A 20445-nucleotide genomic window follows, 5' to 3' on the forward strand; every position below is an offset into this window, starting at 1 on the left:
AATCAAAAGTGTGTCCAAACTTTGGACAGCTCATGTATATTCCACATTACATGCTTTACTAGTAGTTTAGAGTTTAGAGTTTAGAGACTTACTCAGGCTTCCCACGTCCTGGAAATCTTGGAAAATAATTGGTCCATGTATTTTCCAGACAGGAAACACATGAAAAAAAAAAGTGGATATATATGCATTTTAAAATGTCTCATCCTTTCTTTGATGGATTATTGCACATTAAATAAACACAACATTTAATTTGATCAAACTGGTCACAGATTAGAGGAATGGGAATGAAAGTAGATAAAGGATTTCCCTATTTTTTGGTCAATAATGGTGAATAATCAAGACATTCTTCTCACAGTACTTCTAACAGCAACATTTCAAATAATAAGAAAAGCCTTTAATATCTTTTCATAAACGAGCAGCCCTAGGATCTTGTTAAAACTTAATAAAAATGAAATATATAGTTTCAGGTAATATGTTATAAACAGAGCATGTTGTTTTGAAGTATTTTACTAAAAAAACAAAAGCAAAACAAAAACACTGTACAGTGCTGTTTGGATATAAATATGTTCTTCAAAATATACAAATTATAAAATGTATAATTTTCATGAAACCTTATTTGAGTTTGTGGAAAGTTCAGACAGATTTTGTTCTTCTGACGTTGTAAAATGTAGATCTGAAAGAAAAGGGAAAAGTCAGACTCAGTTTGGACCACTTTACACTTTAAAACCTCTGATTATTTGTTAACGTATTCTGAAGTGACAGTGGCTCAGTGGTTAGACGAGTGCTCCCTTAATTCGGAGGTCAGAGGATCAATTCCCCAGGGCAGCTGTGGCTACAACAACATTAGCTCAGAGTAAATGAATATACAGTATAGTGCTTTGAGAGGCTCTGACAAGCCTGTAAAAGTACTTCACAAATGTAAAGCATTATTATTATTATTAGTAGTAGTAGTAGTAGTAGTAGTAAGAATAAGAATCAAAAAGTGTAACTACAAGTCTTAGAGACAAGTGAGTCGTGGCTGAGTGAGACTCACCTGTGTCTCTGTACTCCACGTTGGTGAGAAACAGTCCGTGCGCTGGAGCAGACAGGCCCTGGGGATAGGCACGTGAATCCTGGGCGTCGAGCACTTTCTTCAGGCTCAGCGGAGAGAGACTGCCCTTCCCCACAGCCACCAGAGCACCTGCCATCCTCCGCACCTGCACCAGGGACAGGGACACTAGCTCTTCATACAGTGTGTGGTTCATCTTTTGATTGTACTAGAGAATAGAGCCGCAAGACTAATCACAATCAAAATTTATATTGCAATGTGAATAAATTTAATTATCAAATTGCAAAGGCAATTTCTTAAACAACAAGAAACTCTCTTATTCTGCATTAAGAAAAACAAACAAAAACTGCTAATCGTCTAGTTTAGATTTATACAGACTTGCTCTGAAATGTGATTCTTGTATCAGTTTGTCAGTTGTTTTTTTTTCAGTTCTTCTGGACACATAAAAACGTGAATTTTGAACAAAATCATATTATTAAAACATAAATCGCAAATCTAATTGTTAAGTTCGATGAAAAATCATTTACTTCATCAGATTTGACTTTTCACCAGTAGATGGCGCTTCTCACGTGTATAATATTGTTGAAGTGGCACCACATACTCACCTGTTTGTAGAGGAAGGATTTGCTCCTGAAAGTCAGCTCCCAGAACGGGACATGTCTGAAAACAAAAAAAAACGTGACATCACAAGGTGGAACAGAGCATTCTTTAGCGATGTGGACAGACTAATAATAGAGCAGTCAGATTCACTGACCCACAGGTGGGTAGTGCAATTTCAGCTCATACAGATGAATGCTGTCGTTCTGTCCTTGAGACACTTAACCCTCCTCGCCCCAGTGTCTGTGCACCCTGGTGTAGAGTGTGTCGTGTGCCATGTGTCGTGTCTGTGTGAGTGGTTCCTTGATGTAAAGGGCTTTGAGCCGCGAGCGCTATAGAAAATGTGACCATTTTACCAGATGTGTGCTGTGTAACTTTTCTGTTGGGAGGTGTGCTGCCTGCTTGTCTGAGAGATGTTATTACTTAATCTCACATTTACTCAAAAGAAGTACAGGATTAATAAAACGTGAGTTTTATTGCTCCAAAATACATTGAATTCAGACCTGTAACTTTGCCTGCTTGTCTCCATGGAGATAGTTTAATGCCATATTAGGTACTTTTTACACTCTCACCTGTGGAAGTGGTTGCTTGTGAATGAGCTCCCAGGCTGAATGCAGATCTGGTCCATGGTTTTGACCGGGTTTTTGAACGGCAGGTCTGAGTTTATGGCTCTGAAACTGCTGAAGTCATGAGTGCCCTCCATCATGGCTGCAGCTTCACGCATTGAGTCTATGTCCAACTCCCTGACACAAAGAAGGAACAAAGACAAGCGAGAAGTGTCAAAGTCGGGATATCGTCTAATCTCAGAAGATGAGCAGGGCTGGACCTGAATGGGACACTGCTGGAAATATCAGCAGCCACAATGTGGAACTAGTGACAAAAACTGTTGTTGTGTCCAGTTACATAATTATTTTAGTATAATTCAGATAGGATTTAGATTTTATTTCTTAAGAATACATGAGGAATGTTTGGGTAATGTCAGCGTCTCAAATACACATTTTGCAGTATTGGTCTGCTTTAATCATCACGATTGATTTTCCTTTCTGGTTGTTCTAGATGAGCTCACGTGGTGCAGAGGTTCCAGCAGATCTCTGACTCGCTCAGAGGGATCTGGCTCTTGTCTGGTGCCAGGGCCACTCTGTACACATACGTCCTGCTCTGAGCCTGGTACCGTGAATGGAAGGCCAGAGACACGCGAACTGCACGAGTGATTCTAAAGAGAGGGGAGATAGGAACAGGGAATTAGAATTAGAACGTTTTATTAAAAACACAGAAGGAGTAAGAGCTTCAAAACAGAACAAGTGCCCCTCAAGGACAAGGCCCAAAGACAGTGAAGGTAACTGCTGTAGTATGAATGGTGGCAGCCTGAGAGTTGAAGAGAAGAGGAGGAGGTGATTTACATGAATACAGATCCAGCACAGAGACATGAACCATCAAAACTCTGTGAGAGAGTCCATTCAGCCTAGTACAGGCCAATCTGGCTCTGCTTCTGCTGTAGGCAGTATTATAGCTCTGATGACGAAACAATTCTAGTGAAGGGTGTCTGGAGTCTAAAAACACAGTGAAGCATGTTCTGTATTACCACATGACATCACAAGGTGGAACAGAGTGTTTTCAATTTGAGAGAAGAACTCAAACAAGGCTTAAGCCCAAGTTATGCTCGTGTGTCAGACTGTCTTCGTTGTGGACACCCTCCACAGAGCATCTGCGTCGACTGACGCGCACCTCCCAGATTTTGTAACTATGCATCGAAATGACGCAGGCAGCAAGGGAAAGCGACACAGACAATAAGGACTGTGATTGATCCTCTCTATCACGGCTTTTAAATCCTAGCCTCCTAGTGTTGTGGCAGTGAATTACTTCACGGCGCATAGACCTCGACGCAGATCCATTAAACAAAGGTGACAGCAGCAGTGTGCACTGGTCGACGCAACTATAATTATAAACTATAATTCAGCCTTAAATACAATAATGAAACAAAACACAACTCCAGGTCTGTTTGTGACGAGGAAACATAAAAACTTAAATAACAAAATAGATATGGGCCTTTAAATATTTTTGTTGAACTTTGCATGAATCATTCTACAGATACAAATGCAGAGTAAATGAGAAGTGAACTATAAAATGGTTAAAAGCTCTAAAAAGTGACTTTAGCAGAATGGGTCTGCTTTAAACTATGCTGACTTTATACTTTTGTGTGTGTGACCTGACCTGATGCTCTGCTCCTGCAGGTGGAAGTTAAGTGCGTCTCGCAGAACCTCCTCAGTGAACGGAGCCTTGTTTTTACGCTGCAGGTCAAAGTGGGCGGAGTTACTGAGAGCATGGACCCCCGTGTCTGTCCGGCTTGACACGTACAGAGACACGCGCTTCTCTGGCCTCAGCCTCAAAATGGCCGCCTGGAACAACAATAACAATATTCATTTTATCCCTTCCATCCATCTGCATTAAATATTACTGGCCTACAGCAAGTTGCTAAAACTTATCTTTAATTGTAATAGTTAAGGTTAAAGCCATAGTGTGTAACTTTTCAGCCAGAAAACAAAAATGACAAAAATGAAAGCGTGTTCTTTTTGTTGTGTTTCTTTATTGTGTTTATTGCACCGAAAAACATTAATAAAGCACACGTTCTTACTCTGAGTGGGCTTGCATCTCCACAAATTCGACTCTTATTTGGTTGTTCCTTTGGCTATAATCTTCCACATTATGGCATAAAAAGAATCTATCCCCATGGAGAATGTTCCAGAATATGTTTTCAAAATTCCATTTCCATAGAAACATGCAGGTGCCGTGCCACCTCCAGAAAGTTACATACTGTACATACTAGAGAAATCTGAAAAGAAAAAATTACTCACAAAGTGCACAACTATCAATTTATACCCTGATTTGAAAGATTACAACATACATTTGTTCTACTTTTAGTTTTCATTCATTATTATAACCAAAACACCCAATATTCAAATCTTCAAAACAACATCTACTGCACTGATCATTTGATACATTGTACACTTCGACATGTACCACTTTTGTACTTTACGTCATGATTTTAAGGAATTTATGTAATTATGTTATAATCAGACCCATGTATCTGTATCTGTAAGGATTGATTATGAACTAATTTAAAAGTCCCATTACAACTTGGTGCAGTATTCATTGAAACATTTATCATGTGAGCAAGGTCAGAGTGCAGTGTTTTGCCCAAGGACACAACAATATAGAATGTCATTAGTGGGTACCAAACCACAAATTGCTGGTTAGTGGGCAAACATCTCTAACAACTGAGGCACTGTGTATGTTGTTATATTAGACATACAATTTCAAATTCAATACTAAGGAATAGAAAGTTTATACTAAGGAACAGATTCGATACTCAATACAAATTCTGATACAAAAAAAATATATATATAATTAAAAACACAATTTCTTTAGACAACATACAGTGATTTCCCACATTAAATGGTAGAACTTTCTTTTCTATTCCATGTGTGTTATATGTGTGTAATGGTCAGTGGTGCAGTAGGTTCATGTTGGTCCATGTGTGTATACTAGTCTATGTGCTCTGACACTTGTTCTGATCCAACTCAACATCATTCTAAACACATTCAGGAAAACTTCTGCTCTGTCCTGTCAATGGGACTTTCTTTTTTAGTATCGATACCTGCTCAAACGAGTAGTCTGTCTACTTTCGATACTAGTTTAAGTATCGATGAGCCTAATAATGGATTATTATTTGTACCCAGTGTTATTTCTTACCTCTAAATGGTCTTGTACGCCTTTCTTATTCAGCTGGTGCGGAGGCACTTTGACCACTCCACTATTAACGTAAAATGACACTTAGCCAAAAATATGGGCATCATTTTTACGAACCATAATTCAGTTTTACCAACCTGTATTTAGTCCCGATGTATTGAAAGAAGATTAAATAACGAGCCAAGTTGTTGTGCATTGCCCTTGGTGCTCGTGAGTGAGAGGAAAAACGTTTTCAAACTTGATTTTTGCGCAAAAATAAGCTAACAAATATAGCACATAAACAGCGGCAGTGTTTATTTTGAACAAGCTGAGAAAGTTTGGCCAAGTGTTCAAAGTCACCAGAGAGAAGACGCATGTGGGCAGTAGCAAAACACAATGCTTCCGGGATTGATTTGTAGTCCGGAAGTAAAAACTCACTTCAGAAAACGACAGCGGATTGAAAATAATCAAAAACGTTTTTTCTTTTTTTTGTTCTTCTACATTTACAATACCACGTTAACAAAAGAACAACAAATACAATTTGATTTTAGTTAAACTAATTAATTAATTCATTCATTCATTCTGGTTTATTAAAATTGCATGCTGGACCGAAAATTGCACTGACCCACCCAATGCATATAGTGTAACAAAACTTTATTTAATCAAAAATAATACATTACACAAGCCTGAGTTTTTGTTGATATCCGACAAAGGGCCGTTTTTCATCCCAGATATCAGCACATCAGCAACATCATGAAGTGAAGCACCAAATTCTGGGCCCTAGGAATGTTGGTGGACCCACACTACATGTTGTCTATTAAGAAGATGTCTATCTTTACAATAAAGACAGCAGCATTAGTAATTCAATATGTTATAAAAGAATAAGCTATTTGTGATTTTCATCTCAGCCCAAATGTCTCACCATCACAGACTTTTTCATTTTAAACTAGTGGCTCTATTGGCTCTCTATCCCTCCATACGAACACAGCAGTGACCTTCAGTCATACTTTGGTTAGCCTTTTTTAAAAGTCTAACTCAATACCAAATTAATGTTTTGCTACTAAACTGTACATATAGTGTTTTAATATCACTGTTTATGGTTCTTTGTCTACTTTTTTGGGGGGCAATTTTAGTGCAAACTCTGTGAATATGCAGCTTTCTGGTCAAAAATGTCTAAAACTCAGTATGTGCTGCCTTCAGCGGCCATCGCAATTTGAAGTACGATGTGACATCACACAGGACAGTCTAAATTACAGCCAGATGTTTCTGATACAAACAAGTGTGGATACCAGTTAGACCAATCACACTGTTCCTTATCCCCCCAGAGCTTGTTCTCCCTCACTCTTCCCCACTAATAAGGATTTCTACATATATTTTTCATAAAGCAAACTGGAAACATAACTTTAAATGTTTAATCTGTATTGGTGAGCTATTGGTAGATGAGCTAAAAGGCATCATGGGAACTGTAGTTCATATGGTGTCATACATTTTATCTGCTGGGAACTATAGAAATCGTCAGAACCTGATTTGGTCCATCGACTGTGGTGGGTTTGAGAGCCCTGATCTAATGAACTGTCTAATTTTGGGAAGGCAAAGTTTCCAAGGTCACATGAATGCAGCATTTTATGTGCATCGAAAGCAGACTTAAGAGGGAATGATATACCGCAGGCTGAACAGCTGTATGACCTTTCACCTGCGTGTGTCCCCATGTGGGCTTTAAGATTAGACTTTTTGGCAAATGTTTTATCACACGTCGAGCAGCTGTAAGGTTTCTCACCGGTATGTGTTCTCATATGGAGATCCATGTCACAACGTCTTAGAAATCCTTTCATACAAAATGAACACCTGAAAGGTCTTTCTCCTGTGTGTGTTTTCGTGTGGGCATCTAGATTAGACCTTTGAGAAAATGTTTTCTCACAAAATGAACAGCTGTAAGGTTTCTCTCCTGTATGAATTCTAATGTGAGTTTGTAAGTGATCTTTTCTCTTAAATTTCTTATTACAAACAGAGCATTGGTGTTTCTTGCTTTCAGCTCCTTCGACTAATCCTGACATGTCTCCATTATTCACAGTGGCTCTGGTCTCTGGGGCAGACTTGTATTTGGGGGCTAGACCTGAGTTTGGTGCAGTGGTGCTTGTGGCTGTGATCTGGACTTGGCTGTAGTGGTCTCCATCAGCCTCTGTCTCTATGTGTGCAGCTGAACAGCTGAATGGAGTTGTCCAGTCTTCATCATTGTCAGTGTCAGAAAAGTGTTCTGTGGGTCCCTCAGTCTCTGAGTGTAAATGTGTCTCTGTGCTCATGTCCTCTCCCTGGGTTTCCTCTCTGGCCTCACTTTGTCTTTGTTGAAGCAGTGAGGACTCTTCTGTCTTCACACTGACAACACTGGACTCTGGAATACTCCTGAAAATAAAAAAACACGTTTAGAATAGTTCCAAATACACAGCAAAGGCTGCAGTTATCGAGGTGATATAATGTTGTCTACAGAGGAAATGGCTTCACGTCTATGGTGTGTACTGTGTATAAATGTGCTAACCTGGTGGTTCACACGTGTATAGTGCTCACAGAGCCTCTGAGTAAACAGGAGTTAGAAGTGTGTAAATGATTGAGGCTTACACTGGTTGCTGCTCTTCCTCCTGTTTGAGGCTCTGTTCCTCTGGCTCCTCTTTAATCTGTGGAGTCTCTGAGATTTCCTGGTTTAGACCTGGGCCAGGACTGAGGGAGGGCACCTGGACACCTGAAAGAGAGAAGGGAAACAACATGTCAAACTAACTCTGAGTTTATGTTAATATAGTGATTATTATAATGAACATTGATGTTAGTAGGACAGTTTAGAGATGATTTGGTTAACGTTAATATTATGATGCCCATTTTGAAAGTTCATGCCAAGTATTTTATGATAGGAGAGACAGAGGACACCCTGAATATTCTGCATTTCATCCAAAGCCCACTGTCCCAAAGGCCTACTGTAAACAAATAAACTGACCTTAAACCTAATCCTAACCTTAACCTGATTTGTTTATTTGTTTATCTGAGACAAGGACAACACACAATTTTTACATTAACCTTAACAGGAGAGATGCATTATGACATTGATTATCATCTGTTCTTCCTGGAGACCTGTAGCATGTTTTGGGTTGGAACCTGGGGATCGAACCCAGAACCTTCTTGCTTGTGAGGCATGAGTTCTAGGCACTCATCCACTGGGACGTTGCTAGCACAACAACCAATGCAAAGAGCAGTGTTGCTAGTTTAGTTCCAGTTCTACCACCCATAATTCTAAAGAGAAGTGAGAAGGACAGGTGAGGCCGGTCATCTCAGTGCAGTGGTCTGGGTGCAGAATCTGGATCTGCAGATTTATAATATGATTTTATTGCCCGCAAACTCTTTGTTTATTTGGCCCAAATTGCCAAAGGCAACACTTTGTACCAGTGTTGTGAATTTAGATATGGAGGAAAAGGCTCAAAATAGGTTGGGGTGGCAGTAGCTCAGTTGGTAGAGTATTCACCCACCACTCTGAAGGTTGGTGGTTTGAATCCCACTCTTGACATAAAAACAACATGGGTTGAGCAGTCAGATCCACTGACGCACAGGTTGGCTGATGTGAGTCCAGCTCCCACAGATGAATACTATTGTTGTGTCACTTAACCCACCTCGCCCCCAGTGTCTGCTGTGTGAATGGGTGAGTGGTTCCTTGTTGTAAAGCGCTTTGAGTGCCTTGAAGGTGAAAAAGCGCTATAGAAAAATGTGACCATTTACCATACTAGGTACTAACACGACAATGATTTAAAAATTTGTTTTAGGCAACAGGATCTTGTGCAACTTCTGATTTGAAGACCATTTTAAAACTAATTGTTGTCCTAAATACTCTCTGTAAGTACTTCAATTTTAAATGAATATGTACTATATTTCTACAATGCTATAGTATCAATGGGAATCGCGTTGAAAGTCAGCCCTCCTGTACAACTGTGCTTTATAATGCAAATATAAACCTAAATCACAAACGTTTTGGACTGTGGTGTGACACTCTAATAGCAGTAGTGCCTCACAACAGATGCAGTACTCACAGTATCTGTAATGAAGATGGTAACAGGCAGTAGAAGCAGGACTGATTTAGTATAAGTTAATATCATGAATTAACTGCTAAAAGTACTTAGGATGATGCATTACACCGCGGCGGTAAACTCACTGAAATAACAGTTAAACATGTAATTTAAAAGATATACGTAGTGGTGAGTTGTATGTGTGTGTGGAGGAGAGACTGACCCGCTCTGAGCAGCACGACTCTCGGGTTCAGAGCCTCCAGCAGCTCCTGGTTTCTCTGGTTCTCTTGTTTGGAGAGGCGCAGTTCCTCCTCATACTCCGATATCGTTCTTTCAAACAGCGCAAATATGTCTTCCGCAGCCGCAGTGAGCCGCTCCTTCACCAGAGCTCTCAGAGTGCGTCTTATGCACATTTTCACCACAGCTCCACTCACTGTTTTTAGCTTTAGCTCCGAGCTAACCTCCACGAGACTGAGCCGCCACCTGTTCTGCGCATGCGTGACTCTCCAGCCTGTGCCGGCACACAGCGCCACCTGCTGGACAAGAGTGTGTACTTTATGTCACAGAGGATGGAACAGGAGAGCAGAGGTCCATGGACCAGAGATTAAAAAAATAAAATTGGAGACTGAAGTAAGTACCGGTGGCGGTGGAAACGGGGGTAGACTGGAGCAATCTTGAATACAGGAGAATACATTTCACAAACATCACTCTAAATACAACTTCAAGTGAAAAGCGAAACAACTGTCACATGGTTAAAAGCTCTGAAAAGTTAATTTTTGTATAATAGATCAGTTATAGTTAAAGGTGCATTGTGCAACTTTTTCCGGTGGAGGGCCTATCAAATACTTTTATCTCCATGGATGTTATTGCTTTGTCTGTAATGTTTCGCAGTATGGCATTAAACCTTTCTATCTTTGTGGAGACCAAACCAGACCAAGTTACAGATCAGACTTGTGGAGTGGCGACCCTGCTCACAGTCAGAATGCCTCTTTTTTTTTTTTTTTTTTTTTTTTTTTAAGCTATAAAACCACATGTAATTTGATAAATGTAAGACAGCACAGTTTAATCTCATACTGTGGAACATTCCAGGCAGAGCAATGACATATCCATAGAAACAACCAGGTGATGGACCCCAAACGAAAAAATTACATAGTGCACCAGTAAGTCCTTTTTTCAGAAAGGTTCAGTCCTTTCACAGACCTGGTTTAGTTCTGATGGTTCTTGTGTGAAAAGTATGAGATCCACTGCTCTCCTGTCCCATCCTCTGTGGCATAAAGTACACACTGTGGTCCAGCAGGTGGCGCTGTGCACCGGCGCAGGCTGAAGGGTCACGCATGCGCAGAACAGCTGGCGGCTCAGTCTCGTGGTGGTAAAGCTAAAAACAGTGAGTGGAGTTCATGGATCTATAATGATTAGTTTAATTAAATATGATTTAAATGATTTTCTGACAGTGCTGTGGTGAAAATGTGCATAAGACGCACTCTGAGAGCTCTGGTGAAGGAGCGGCTGACTGCGGCTGCGGAAGACATATTTGCGCTGTTTGAAAGAACGATATCGGAGTATGAGGAGGAACTGCGCCTCTCCAAACAAGAGAACCAGAGAAACCAGGAGCTGCTGGAAGGCTCTGAACCCGAGAGTCGTGCTGCTCAGAGCGGGTCAGTCTCTCCTCCACACGCAGATGCTACAGCACAAATGTGTTTCTTTTATTATTGATTTTAAAAGTGTCATCTTCTGTTCCAGTCATAGACTGTAAATGTATAGGGACATAACTAACGCCGCCTTCCAAAGAGGAAGTTCTCATGAGGCTCTTTCGGCTCCTTCTGACCCTGGCTCATTGACTTACACTGGAATATACTCTCTGTAATTACTGTTGTGAGCCTCATCATTTTAGTGTTAAAATGTTCATATTAACTCTATTGTCCTCTTCCTAACACAGAGCCTGGCTCTAGAGTCGCTCCTGTAACCTTGAGCATCACGAGCTTCATTCTTCATACAGACTCAGATCTGAAAGGTTCATGTCTATGACACAGACTATGACACAGTCTATAATACAATCTATGACTCAGTCTATGACACAGACTATGATACAGGCTATGGTACAGACTATGTCTATGATACAGACTATTGTCCCACACATAGACAGTCTCTGGTCCCAAACAAGACACGCCGCAGCAGACACAGGGTGTGAGGAGCAGAGGCTTCTAGCCCACTTTTATAGTTTGGTTTTGTAGCTGCGTAATAATTACAAATAATTAATAATTACATTAGAAATAATCACAAATAGTTGGTTGGACAGGGACAGCAGATATGACATACATACACATAATTCCATATCTATTACCTAGCAACCATAATTTTAACAAGGGCTAAAAAAAAAGCATAATAGTTAGTTAATAATTTGACAAATAAAAAGAAATGACAACATCTTCATTTTGTTAAATCAGCATTTAATCTGTCAGAAAAATGCCTTTGTTGTGCATAAATTGTCTCTACATTTTGGATGGAATTTTTACACTCAATCTCGTCAGTGTGACAGCACAGCAACTAAAAGGCCATAGTACACCAGAAACAACAAGGCATAACAGTCATTATAAATGTGTAGTTTGCTCCACATATAGTTTCCCCTTCTTTTGCAGATGTCCAGATGCCCTCCCTGAACCAGGAAATCCCAGAGGCTCCAGAAATTAAAGAGGAGCCAAAGGAACCAAGCATCAAACAGGAGGAAGAGCAGCTGCCAGTGTAGGCCTCAAGCATTTACACACTTGTGTTATTAACAAAGATCGCAAATAACACACGTTAAAGAGGGGGTATTAGGCAAAATTGACTTTTTGGAGCTTTCCTCCATGTTATAAGAATCCTTCTTCAAAAACATGCCTGAAGAGGTTCTACATTTCATTCATGCATCTTTGAGTAAGTGATCTCTCCTGGGCCCTATTCAAACCCTCCTTACGTTAGCAGGACGATTCAGTCCATTGCTCCTCCCACAAGTCTGCAAACCCCATGCACAGGCTTGGGTGACTTAAATCAGGCTTATTCTGCAAAATGTACAAACGTACAGTAGTATGTCCGTAGCTCTCACAAACCCTTTAGCACGCTGTTAATTTCCTTTAAGTCTTTTTAAAACTGTCAGACAGTGAAGTAAAAACAAGGCAGCTAATCAGAGCACTGCTTTTGCAGCAGGTGCCTGGCACCTGCACTGTGTCTGAAGAAGGCTGCAACACATCTAATTCTGCCCAGCAGTCTGGCCACAGATGGTACTTGAAGTGCCTTTTGTGATGCGAGGTTTAGGCTGTGCGCAAAACACGGAATGTGGGTCATGTCTAACAGCCCCGCCACCACAGCCGTGTCAGCAGCTTTATCCGTGACAACGACAGGACTCTTAGTGTTCAAACCCTGTTCAGTCACAGCTTCACGGAGTACAGCCGTTTTCTCCTGTGTGTCTTTCAAACATTGGCCATATGGGGGGAGAAGACAGAATGTCACGAGATGAGACAGGAGATAGGGTCCACGAGATTGAGATGAGACGAGATTTTGAATATTTGAGAGAATCTCTATTTCTGACACAAATCTTACACTTTTAATTGTGTTTCATTGAGTTTTCATGTGGATGGTGTAGAGTCCCAAATATAGTCACAGACCAAATGTGATCTTTTTGGCCCCTTCTTTGGACCCTCGGTTGCCCATGTGGGCACAGTTAGATGTTGATAAAATTTTTACCAGAGAAACTTGGCATATTCTGATTAGTTTAAAGTAATAAAAACATCTACTATTAACTTCCCTCATTTCAAACTGAATTTTTGAAAATGAGTTCTCATAGGTCATTTTTGGTGGAGTTTAGGGACTTTTCCACCTGCTAAAAAGGTTCAATTACCTTTAATAGACTTAAACACTAGTTGCTTGTTTTAAGGGAAGACAATTGGAGATTATTTGTGGTTCATTGCTTGTGATGGTTTTGGTGGCACAGTAAAATGCTCGGCTGCAAGGACTAGTCTGCAGACAACTGACAGCACTCAAATATTGACCACAGTCCAGATGTTTGAGTGAGCTTCACAAAACATAAAGAATATAAAGTTTTTCTTTACAAGCTATAAAGACATTACAAACCATGAACTTACTTCCAAACTAGAAGAGCGCCACAGCAAGACAAAGACTGTGAATGATACTAGATCACACCACAGTTTCATTCCGGTGTCAAATGGTAAATTAGAAATGAGGAGAATATCTCAAGATACTTTATGTACTGAAGTGTCAGTTTGTGAAATACAAAATGAGATTGTGCAGATTTCCAGTGTTGGGAGTAACGCGTTATAAAAGTAACGAATTACAGTAATGCATTACTTTTTGCTGTAACGCAGTAATGTAAGGCATTACAGGGGAAAAAATAGTAATATTTTACTCGGTACAAATGTGAGTAACGCGCGTTACAATGTTTTTTTAACCTGGATTGAAGTGGTGGGTTTTTCTTCATACAAATTCGCTAAAATCACCTCGATATCAGCAGCGGTGAAACGCCGGAGATGCGCCCTCATAGACCTTCAGGTAACCGCGGGCGAAAGGACTGACAAAGAACTCCACGCTGTTTAGACCTGGTTTAGACCTGGGTCAGTTCTGGTTTAGACCTGGTTTAGACCTGGGTCAGTTCTGGTTTAGACCTGGTTTACACTCGTCCCTCCCTCTATCGCAGTTCACTTTTCGCTGTCTCGCAGATTTTTATTTTTATTTATTTTTTTTGTGTGCAATTTTGCATGCCCAGTTTTTTGTTTTTTTTTACATTGTATGAATGCGTATTGTGTCCCTCCCGCTGCATCCTGACTGGCCAAGGGACTCCTGTCTCCTGTACAGTACAGTACAGAATGTGTTCAGCTGCCAAATTTAAATACATGTTCAGTCTCTAGCAGTGTGATTCTGAAGTGCTGTACGGTTGCAAGTTTTCTCCCCGACGAAACCCACAACGTCGACGAAACGTTCTGCACCGACAAAGGCTCCTGCGCTCGCACCCAAAAGGCAGAGGAAGATGCAAACCATCACACAAAAAGTTGGGCTTCTGAACACGCTGAAGGAAGGTAGAAGTTACGCGCTGTAACAGACTCTTGCACCGGTTCAGGTACCTGCAAATAGTTGCTGAAATCAGGGCCGCGAGCCCGAGCAGCAGGGTCCATAAAGAGCGATCAGATGACAGCCGCTCTTACCTCCGTGAGGTGCGGAGCAGAGCCGCTCCTTTCTCCTGCGGTCACCTTCGAGCCCTTCCCTACAGTGAGTCCTGTTTTAGTCCTAGTTCAGTTCTAGTTTAGTCCTAGTTCACTTCTAGTTTAGTCCTGGTTCAGCTCTGGTTTAGTCCTGGTTTAGACCTGGTTTAGTCCTGGTTCAGTCCATATACAGCGCAAAAGTTATTTTGGTGAGAGTAACTTAAAGTAATGCAATAGTAATGTAATGCCTTACATTTTAAATGCAGTAATATTGTAATGTAACGAATTACTTTGAAATGACAGTAATAGGTAATAAATAACGCATTACAGTTTCAAAGTAACTTGCCCAACAGTGCAGATTTCTCTCTGTACCAGCAGGTCAGTACGGTGCATTTATTTATGACATCAGGTGGTTCATTGGGAATATTTCAGAATGTTCAGATGAACATGGTGATGTCTATGTGAGATTCATGAATGGAGAAGCAGAACCCTCATGTGTCCTCCTGAACATCAGAAGAACCATGTTGGGTCCCATTTCAGAACATAATCTGTTGTATTAAGGTACAAGAAGTTTAGAGAAGAAGCGGACAAAATTATTGCCTTGACCCTGCAGATTATAACAAGATCCAAACATTACTTCTGAAGTTCATTACTAGTTAGGAACACTTAGTGTACATGACACCAACAGACATGGTCTACATGGAGGTGGCAAAGCACCAGAGTGGACAGATTTTTCCAGTATATTGGTATTTTCTGCTGAGGTTGTTTTTCACACTGAATTTTTAAAATGTAATTTCTAGCAGGTGAACAAATAACCTCAGATTCAGATTATTGTATTTTGGTAACTTTTGTGTCAGTAACAAATTTTTTCTTGTTAATGTTACTACCTTCTTGTAATATTTTTGTGCTAAAATAATATACATATGGTGGAACTGAAAGCCATGGTTACAGAATCAGAGACTTTGTGATTTAACAGGCAATGAGTTTTCCAAATGTAATTTTCCTTTTAATCAGTTTCCATCGATCCTATTTTAACTTTTGTTGTTTTAATTATACATCATGAAATTTCTTTGTGAGATAACAAATTATCTTTCACAAATAAAAATAGAATAAATAATGCAAACAAACCTTTTTTTTGTAATTTTGTACAGAGTTAATAGTTGAATTTTCTCAAAGGATTAATGACACTTTTCCAAAGAATGTGCCACAAATAATCTCCAACTGTCTTTCCTTATAACAAGCAGCTAGTGTTTAAGTCTATTAAATGTAATTGAAGCTTTCTGTCAGGTGGAAAAGTCCCTAAACTCCACCAAAAATGACCTGTGAGAGCTAATTTTCAAAAACTCCGTTTGAAATGAAGGAAGTTGATAGTAGATTGTTTTATTAATTTAAACTAATTAGAATATGCCAAAGTTTCTCTGGTAAAAATTTTATCAGCATCTATCTGTGCCACATGGAGAACTGAGGCTCCAAAGAAGGGGCCAAAAAGATCACATTTGGTCTGTGACCATATTTGTGTCTCTACACCATCCACATGAAAGCTCAGAAAAGTGTGAGATTGTTCTCAGAAATAGAGGTTCTCTCAAATATTCAGGTTCAACAGTTAGTTTGTAAATATCTGCTTGCAGTAAATAGTTCTTGGACCTCAAAAATAAAAAAAAGTAAATAAAATGAGCGGCAACCACATGTGAGATTTTGGGGGCCCACAGCACCACCCTTAATAAAGATGCTCAATATTTGAAAACAATCAGAATTCAGAATCTATGACCAAGAATTTACAGTAACACAAAATTTCAGCTTCCTAGCTCTAGTTTTCATGAAGTTTTGGTCTCTCAAACATAAATTAAGGCTTCAGAAAAAGTGAACATGGCCCCAGAATTTCCACGGGCCATAACTCAGGAACGACTCAAGGGACTGAGCTAAAATTTGAGATTCTTTCATTTGGTGATTTTAGAATTTTTTTCAAATTTTTTCAGCTGTCCATGGGTGAATTAGATGCCACTATATTGGAGTATGTTATTTCACAATCTTTTTCTGCCAATTTGTGCACTGATTATCTGCGTCAATATTGGTCCCATAAGAACTGTGACTGAGTTTTAAGTGTTCTCTGTCTGAATCTGTGACATACCCGTCTCTCTGTGGAGGAGTCTTTTAGCTACAGCTGCTCTAAGATATGAAACTTTCCAGAGCTTGAGCGAGGCACATAACCCTTTTCTAGGATTCACCCCAGGGCACCCTGCAGATCAGGACCATGTTAGAGTCCTGGGAAGGTTCCTGAATGAATTGGCATGTTATTGAACTCATTTAGTTTAATGTCACCTAATTTACCTAGATGACATTTGCTGTATCCTATTTGGAACTATTCTAATAGTATTTTTGATTTTCAGGAGTATTCCAGAGTCCAGTGTTGTCAGTGTGAAGACAGAAGAGTCCTCACTGCTTCAACAAAGACAAACTGAGGCCAGAGAGGAAACCCAGGGAGAGGACATGAGCACAGAGACACATTTACACTCAGAGACTGAGGGACCCACAGAACACTCTTCTGACATTGACAATGATGAAGACTGGACAACTCCATTCAGCTGTTCAGCTGCACACATGGAAACAGAGGCTGATGGAGACCACTACAGCCAAGTCCAGATCACAGCCACAAGCACCACTGCACCAAACTCAGGTCTAGCCCCCAAATACAAGTCTGCCCCAGAGACCAGAGCCACTGTGAATAATGGAGACGTGTCAGGATTAGTCGAAGGAGCTGAAAGAAAGAAACACCAGTGCTCTGTTTGTAAAATGAGATTTGTGAGGAAAGACCATTTACAAAGACACTTACGAATTCACACAGGAGAGAAACCTTACAGCTGTCAAATCTGTAAGAGATCATTTTCACAAAAAGGAACATTAATTCTACATAGAAGACAACATACTGGTGAAAAACCATTCAGCTGTCCAACCTGTAAGAAAACATTTACGATGAAGAGTAATCTAAATAAACATTCAAAAATACATACAGGAGAAAAACCCCATGGCTGTTCAAACTGTGATAAAACATTTCACAATAGAGCTGATTTAACTAGGCATAGAAGAACACACACAGGGGAAAAACCATTCAGCTGTCCAACCTGTAAGAAAGAATTTACATTGCAGAGTAATCTAAATAAACATAAAGGATTGCATACAGGAGAAAGACCTTACAGCTGTTCAGTCTGTCAGAAGGCATTCACTCAACGTTGTCATCTCACTTCACATGTAAGAATACATTCAGAAGAAGGACCTTACAGCTGTTCGGTTTGTCAGAAAGCATTCAGTGAACATCGTTATCTCGCTTCACATGTAAGAATACACTCAGAAGAAAGACCTTACAGCTGTTCTGTCTGTGATAAAGCCTTTAAATTTAAGGGTGTTCTGTTTCAACACACACAACGTTTTCATCCAGGCGCACTGGAGAACTTGCCTAGTCTACATCTACATTTAAAGAATTGAAGGTGCACTAGTCTACACAATGCATTATTGTTTAATTAGATTAAAGAAAAACATTGTGTAAATTGCAATTGTACTTTTTTTTAATTTGTCTTCAAAACCCTGTTTGGCTTCTCTCGCTCTCAGACCTGTTTATGTGAGCTGTATTTTGTAAGTGCTGAATAAATAGATATATAAATATGTGACAGTGTATTTGCCCTCTGCTCATGTCGCTTATAGAGATGGCTCTAGGCACCAACACAATAGTGCAATTGGTGATTTGTAATTGAAGTTACTCCAGTTACTTTCTCTGGTTATTAGTTACTTTCAGTCACTGTAACTACAACTAATTACTTTTCAGATTCTTGCCCAACACGTGTATTAAGGTCACATTTGAGCTGTAGAGGGTTCGTTTAGTTACTTAGTTTAGTTTATTTTCTTCAGTCAATTAACATGGATCATACATCATATTACAATTATTTAACACAGAAATTATACATATCACTAAAGATTTTCTACAGACCAAAGAGGTTCAGGCTAAACACTTATTTTGCCAAACCCCATTAACATATAGAACAGGACAGAAGACAGCAGAACTTTTTGCAGAAAACAACACAAAACTCATCTTTTAGGAGTGCATTAAAGAATATGTACGTAATTCTTTTGGTGTACACGCATACACAATACAGACACACAATCCAATACACATCAGTGTTTATACACACACTGACCCATGTACACGTTAGTATTATATATAAATACACAGACACAGATAATTAATGCTTACCAAGTAAATTCTATGGCTCTTTTTGTGTTTGTCAAAAAAGTTTTACTACTATTCTCCTGCTTTGTGTCAGTGACATCACTTTTATTATGATGGTTTACTGTAATTTTTCTCTGTAGTGATGTATCATGCTTCAAAATGTGCACCACATCACATAGTGGAACTGTTAAGGACCAAAATAATTAGATTTTATGGTACAAGCATGAAACTTTGCCAGATTAGTAACACCCCCAGGACTATAATTTCTGGATATGGAACCAAGTCTAATTCAACACTGAAGCTGAGACCTGCACACGACACAAAATAGACTACATGAAAATGAGGCTGGCATAAAAAACACTACATAATCCCTTTCTTATTATCTAATTTGCTTAGTTATCCATTTTGTAATGTTGAACAACTATTTTTCATGAACTCCAAAGCATTAAGGAGGTCACATGACCGCTTTCCTCCAATATGTAAGGGTTGTGTGGGTTCTCTCTGGTTGAAATTCAAGTTAATACAATATTTTATCTTTCAAAGCCATATTTTTGGGTTTTTTGATAAACATTTAACCATCTCTAGTGATCTGTAAATGCCATATCATATTTCATAATGATAATTAAATGCTGCATGGAAGCGACGCTTCATCTCAAACACTTAGAGATTTACCTTAAATTGTTAAACTTATTCAAAGTGCTCTAAGTGCAGCTGCTGCCACATTGGCATGAATCTGTACATGTTAAATTTGTCTTTGCATCATCCAGCACAGGCTTCTGTATCCACACTTGATAAGTTCATAGCATGTGTCCTGCTGGGGGAGCGTGGTCCATAACGGTAACCAGTGACTGTCATCACACTTCCATCCCCAGTCTGCAGGCTGGGCAGAGCTGGTGTCTTAAAATACTAAAATTCTTAATGGTGCATTATAACTTTTCTGGTGGGGGGTCCACAACCTGCTTCTTTCATGAAGATGTTATAGCTTTGGCTGGAATGTCCCACTGTATGGCATTAAACATATCTGTCTGTGTTTATTCATTTAAGAACTGAAAATGTGTTTATTGCACAAATACATAAAATACAGACATTCTTCCATTTAGCAGGATCTCTTACTTGTCACCAGGGAAATGGATAAGGTTAATGTCCATACTGTGAAAGCAAAGCAATGACATCTCCATGGATACAAGCAGGTATCTTATCTTCCACTGGAAATGTTCATCTTTAAAGACTTTAAATTTGCATTGTCCTTTTACACAGCCTGCATATCTCACATTATGGGGAAAAAAAACAAAAAAATATTATTTCAGCAGTTTAAGCAACTTTTTTTTTTTTTTTTTTTTTTTATTTGACTTTAATTTTAACATTTGAAGCTAAAACATTTGTGAAAAATTTGTGGTTTTAATAATGGGTTTATATCTTTATTACAATCCATATCTCACTGTAGTACAGGTGTGAACAGAGCCTCCTCTTTAGATTAGATTATAGTCTGAACATCTGCAGATCATTCCAGATCGAGAGATTGCAATGAAAATACGACACCATTTTAAAACGAGGTCGAATCTCACCTTAATTTTGGTCATAATCCCAAATCACCATCGCCACAGTTTCAAAGGCGTTCTCAGTCTGGTG

At 39.5% G+C, this 20445-nt stretch overlaps 3 protein-coding genes across 5 annotated transcripts; 1 reads left to right on the forward strand and 2 right to left on the reverse strand.

Annotated features, from left to right (window-relative positions):
• Window positions 1-491: 491 nt before the first annotated feature.
• Window positions 492-5892, reverse strand: pusl1 (pseudouridine synthase like 1). Of its 2 annotated transcripts, XM_020930921.2 has the most exons (8): window positions 5530-5892; window positions 5396-5456; window positions 3857-4041; window positions 2712-2858; window positions 2218-2388; window positions 1654-1708; window positions 1034-1196; window positions 492-673 (listed from the first exon to the last, which is right to left on the reverse strand). In XM_020930921.2, exons 1-8 carry the CDS (start codon window positions 5586-5588, stop codon window positions 603-605), a joined length of 912 nt encoding a protein of 303 aa, XP_020786580.1. In that variant the 5' UTR covers window positions 5589-5892; the 3' UTR covers window positions 492-602. The 2 variants fall into 2 exon arrangements, with proteins under 2 accessions (XP_020786580.1, XP_055016057.1); XM_055160082.1 differs by having other exon boundaries at window positions 492-1196.
• A 118-nt stretch (window positions 5893-6010) lies between these two features.
• On the reverse strand, window positions 6011-9912 carry LOC110165732 (zinc finger protein 182-like). The gene is made up of 3 exons (XM_020930920.2): window positions 9635-9912; window positions 7985-8105; window positions 6011-7771 (listed from the first exon to the last, which is right to left on the reverse strand). Exons 1-3 carry the CDS (start codon window positions 9822-9824, stop codon window positions 6826-6828), a joined length of 1257 nt encoding a protein of 418 aa, XP_020786579.2. The 5' UTR covers window positions 9825-9912; the 3' UTR covers window positions 6011-6825.
• Window positions 9913-10732: 820 nt separating this feature from the next.
• Window positions 10733-18235, forward strand: LOC110165731 (zinc finger protein 501-like). Of its 2 annotated transcripts, XM_055161007.1 has the most exons (4): window positions 10733-10795; window positions 10863-11066; window positions 12048-12150; window positions 16985-18235. In XM_055161007.1, exons 2-4 carry the CDS (start codon window positions 10973-10975, stop codon window positions 18075-18077), a joined length of 1290 nt encoding a protein of 429 aa, XP_055016982.1. In that variant the 5' UTR covers window positions 10733-10795; window positions 10863-10972; the 3' UTR covers window positions 18078-18235. The 2 variants fall into 2 exon arrangements, with proteins under 2 accessions (XP_055016982.1, XP_020786577.2); XM_020930918.2 differs by having other exon boundaries at window positions 10772-11066.
• Window positions 18236-20445: the final 2210 nt, after the last annotated feature.

The sequence above is a fragment of the Boleophthalmus pectinirostris genome, unplaced genomic scaffold (assembly GCF_026225935.1).
Source record: "Boleophthalmus pectinirostris isolate CB_2022bp ecotype Guang Dong unplaced genomic scaffold, ASM2622593v1 HiC_scaffold_3, whole genome shotgun sequence".
In the NCBI taxonomy this organism is placed as follows: Eukaryota; Metazoa; Chordata; class Actinopteri; order Gobiiformes; family Gobiidae; genus Boleophthalmus; species Boleophthalmus pectinirostris.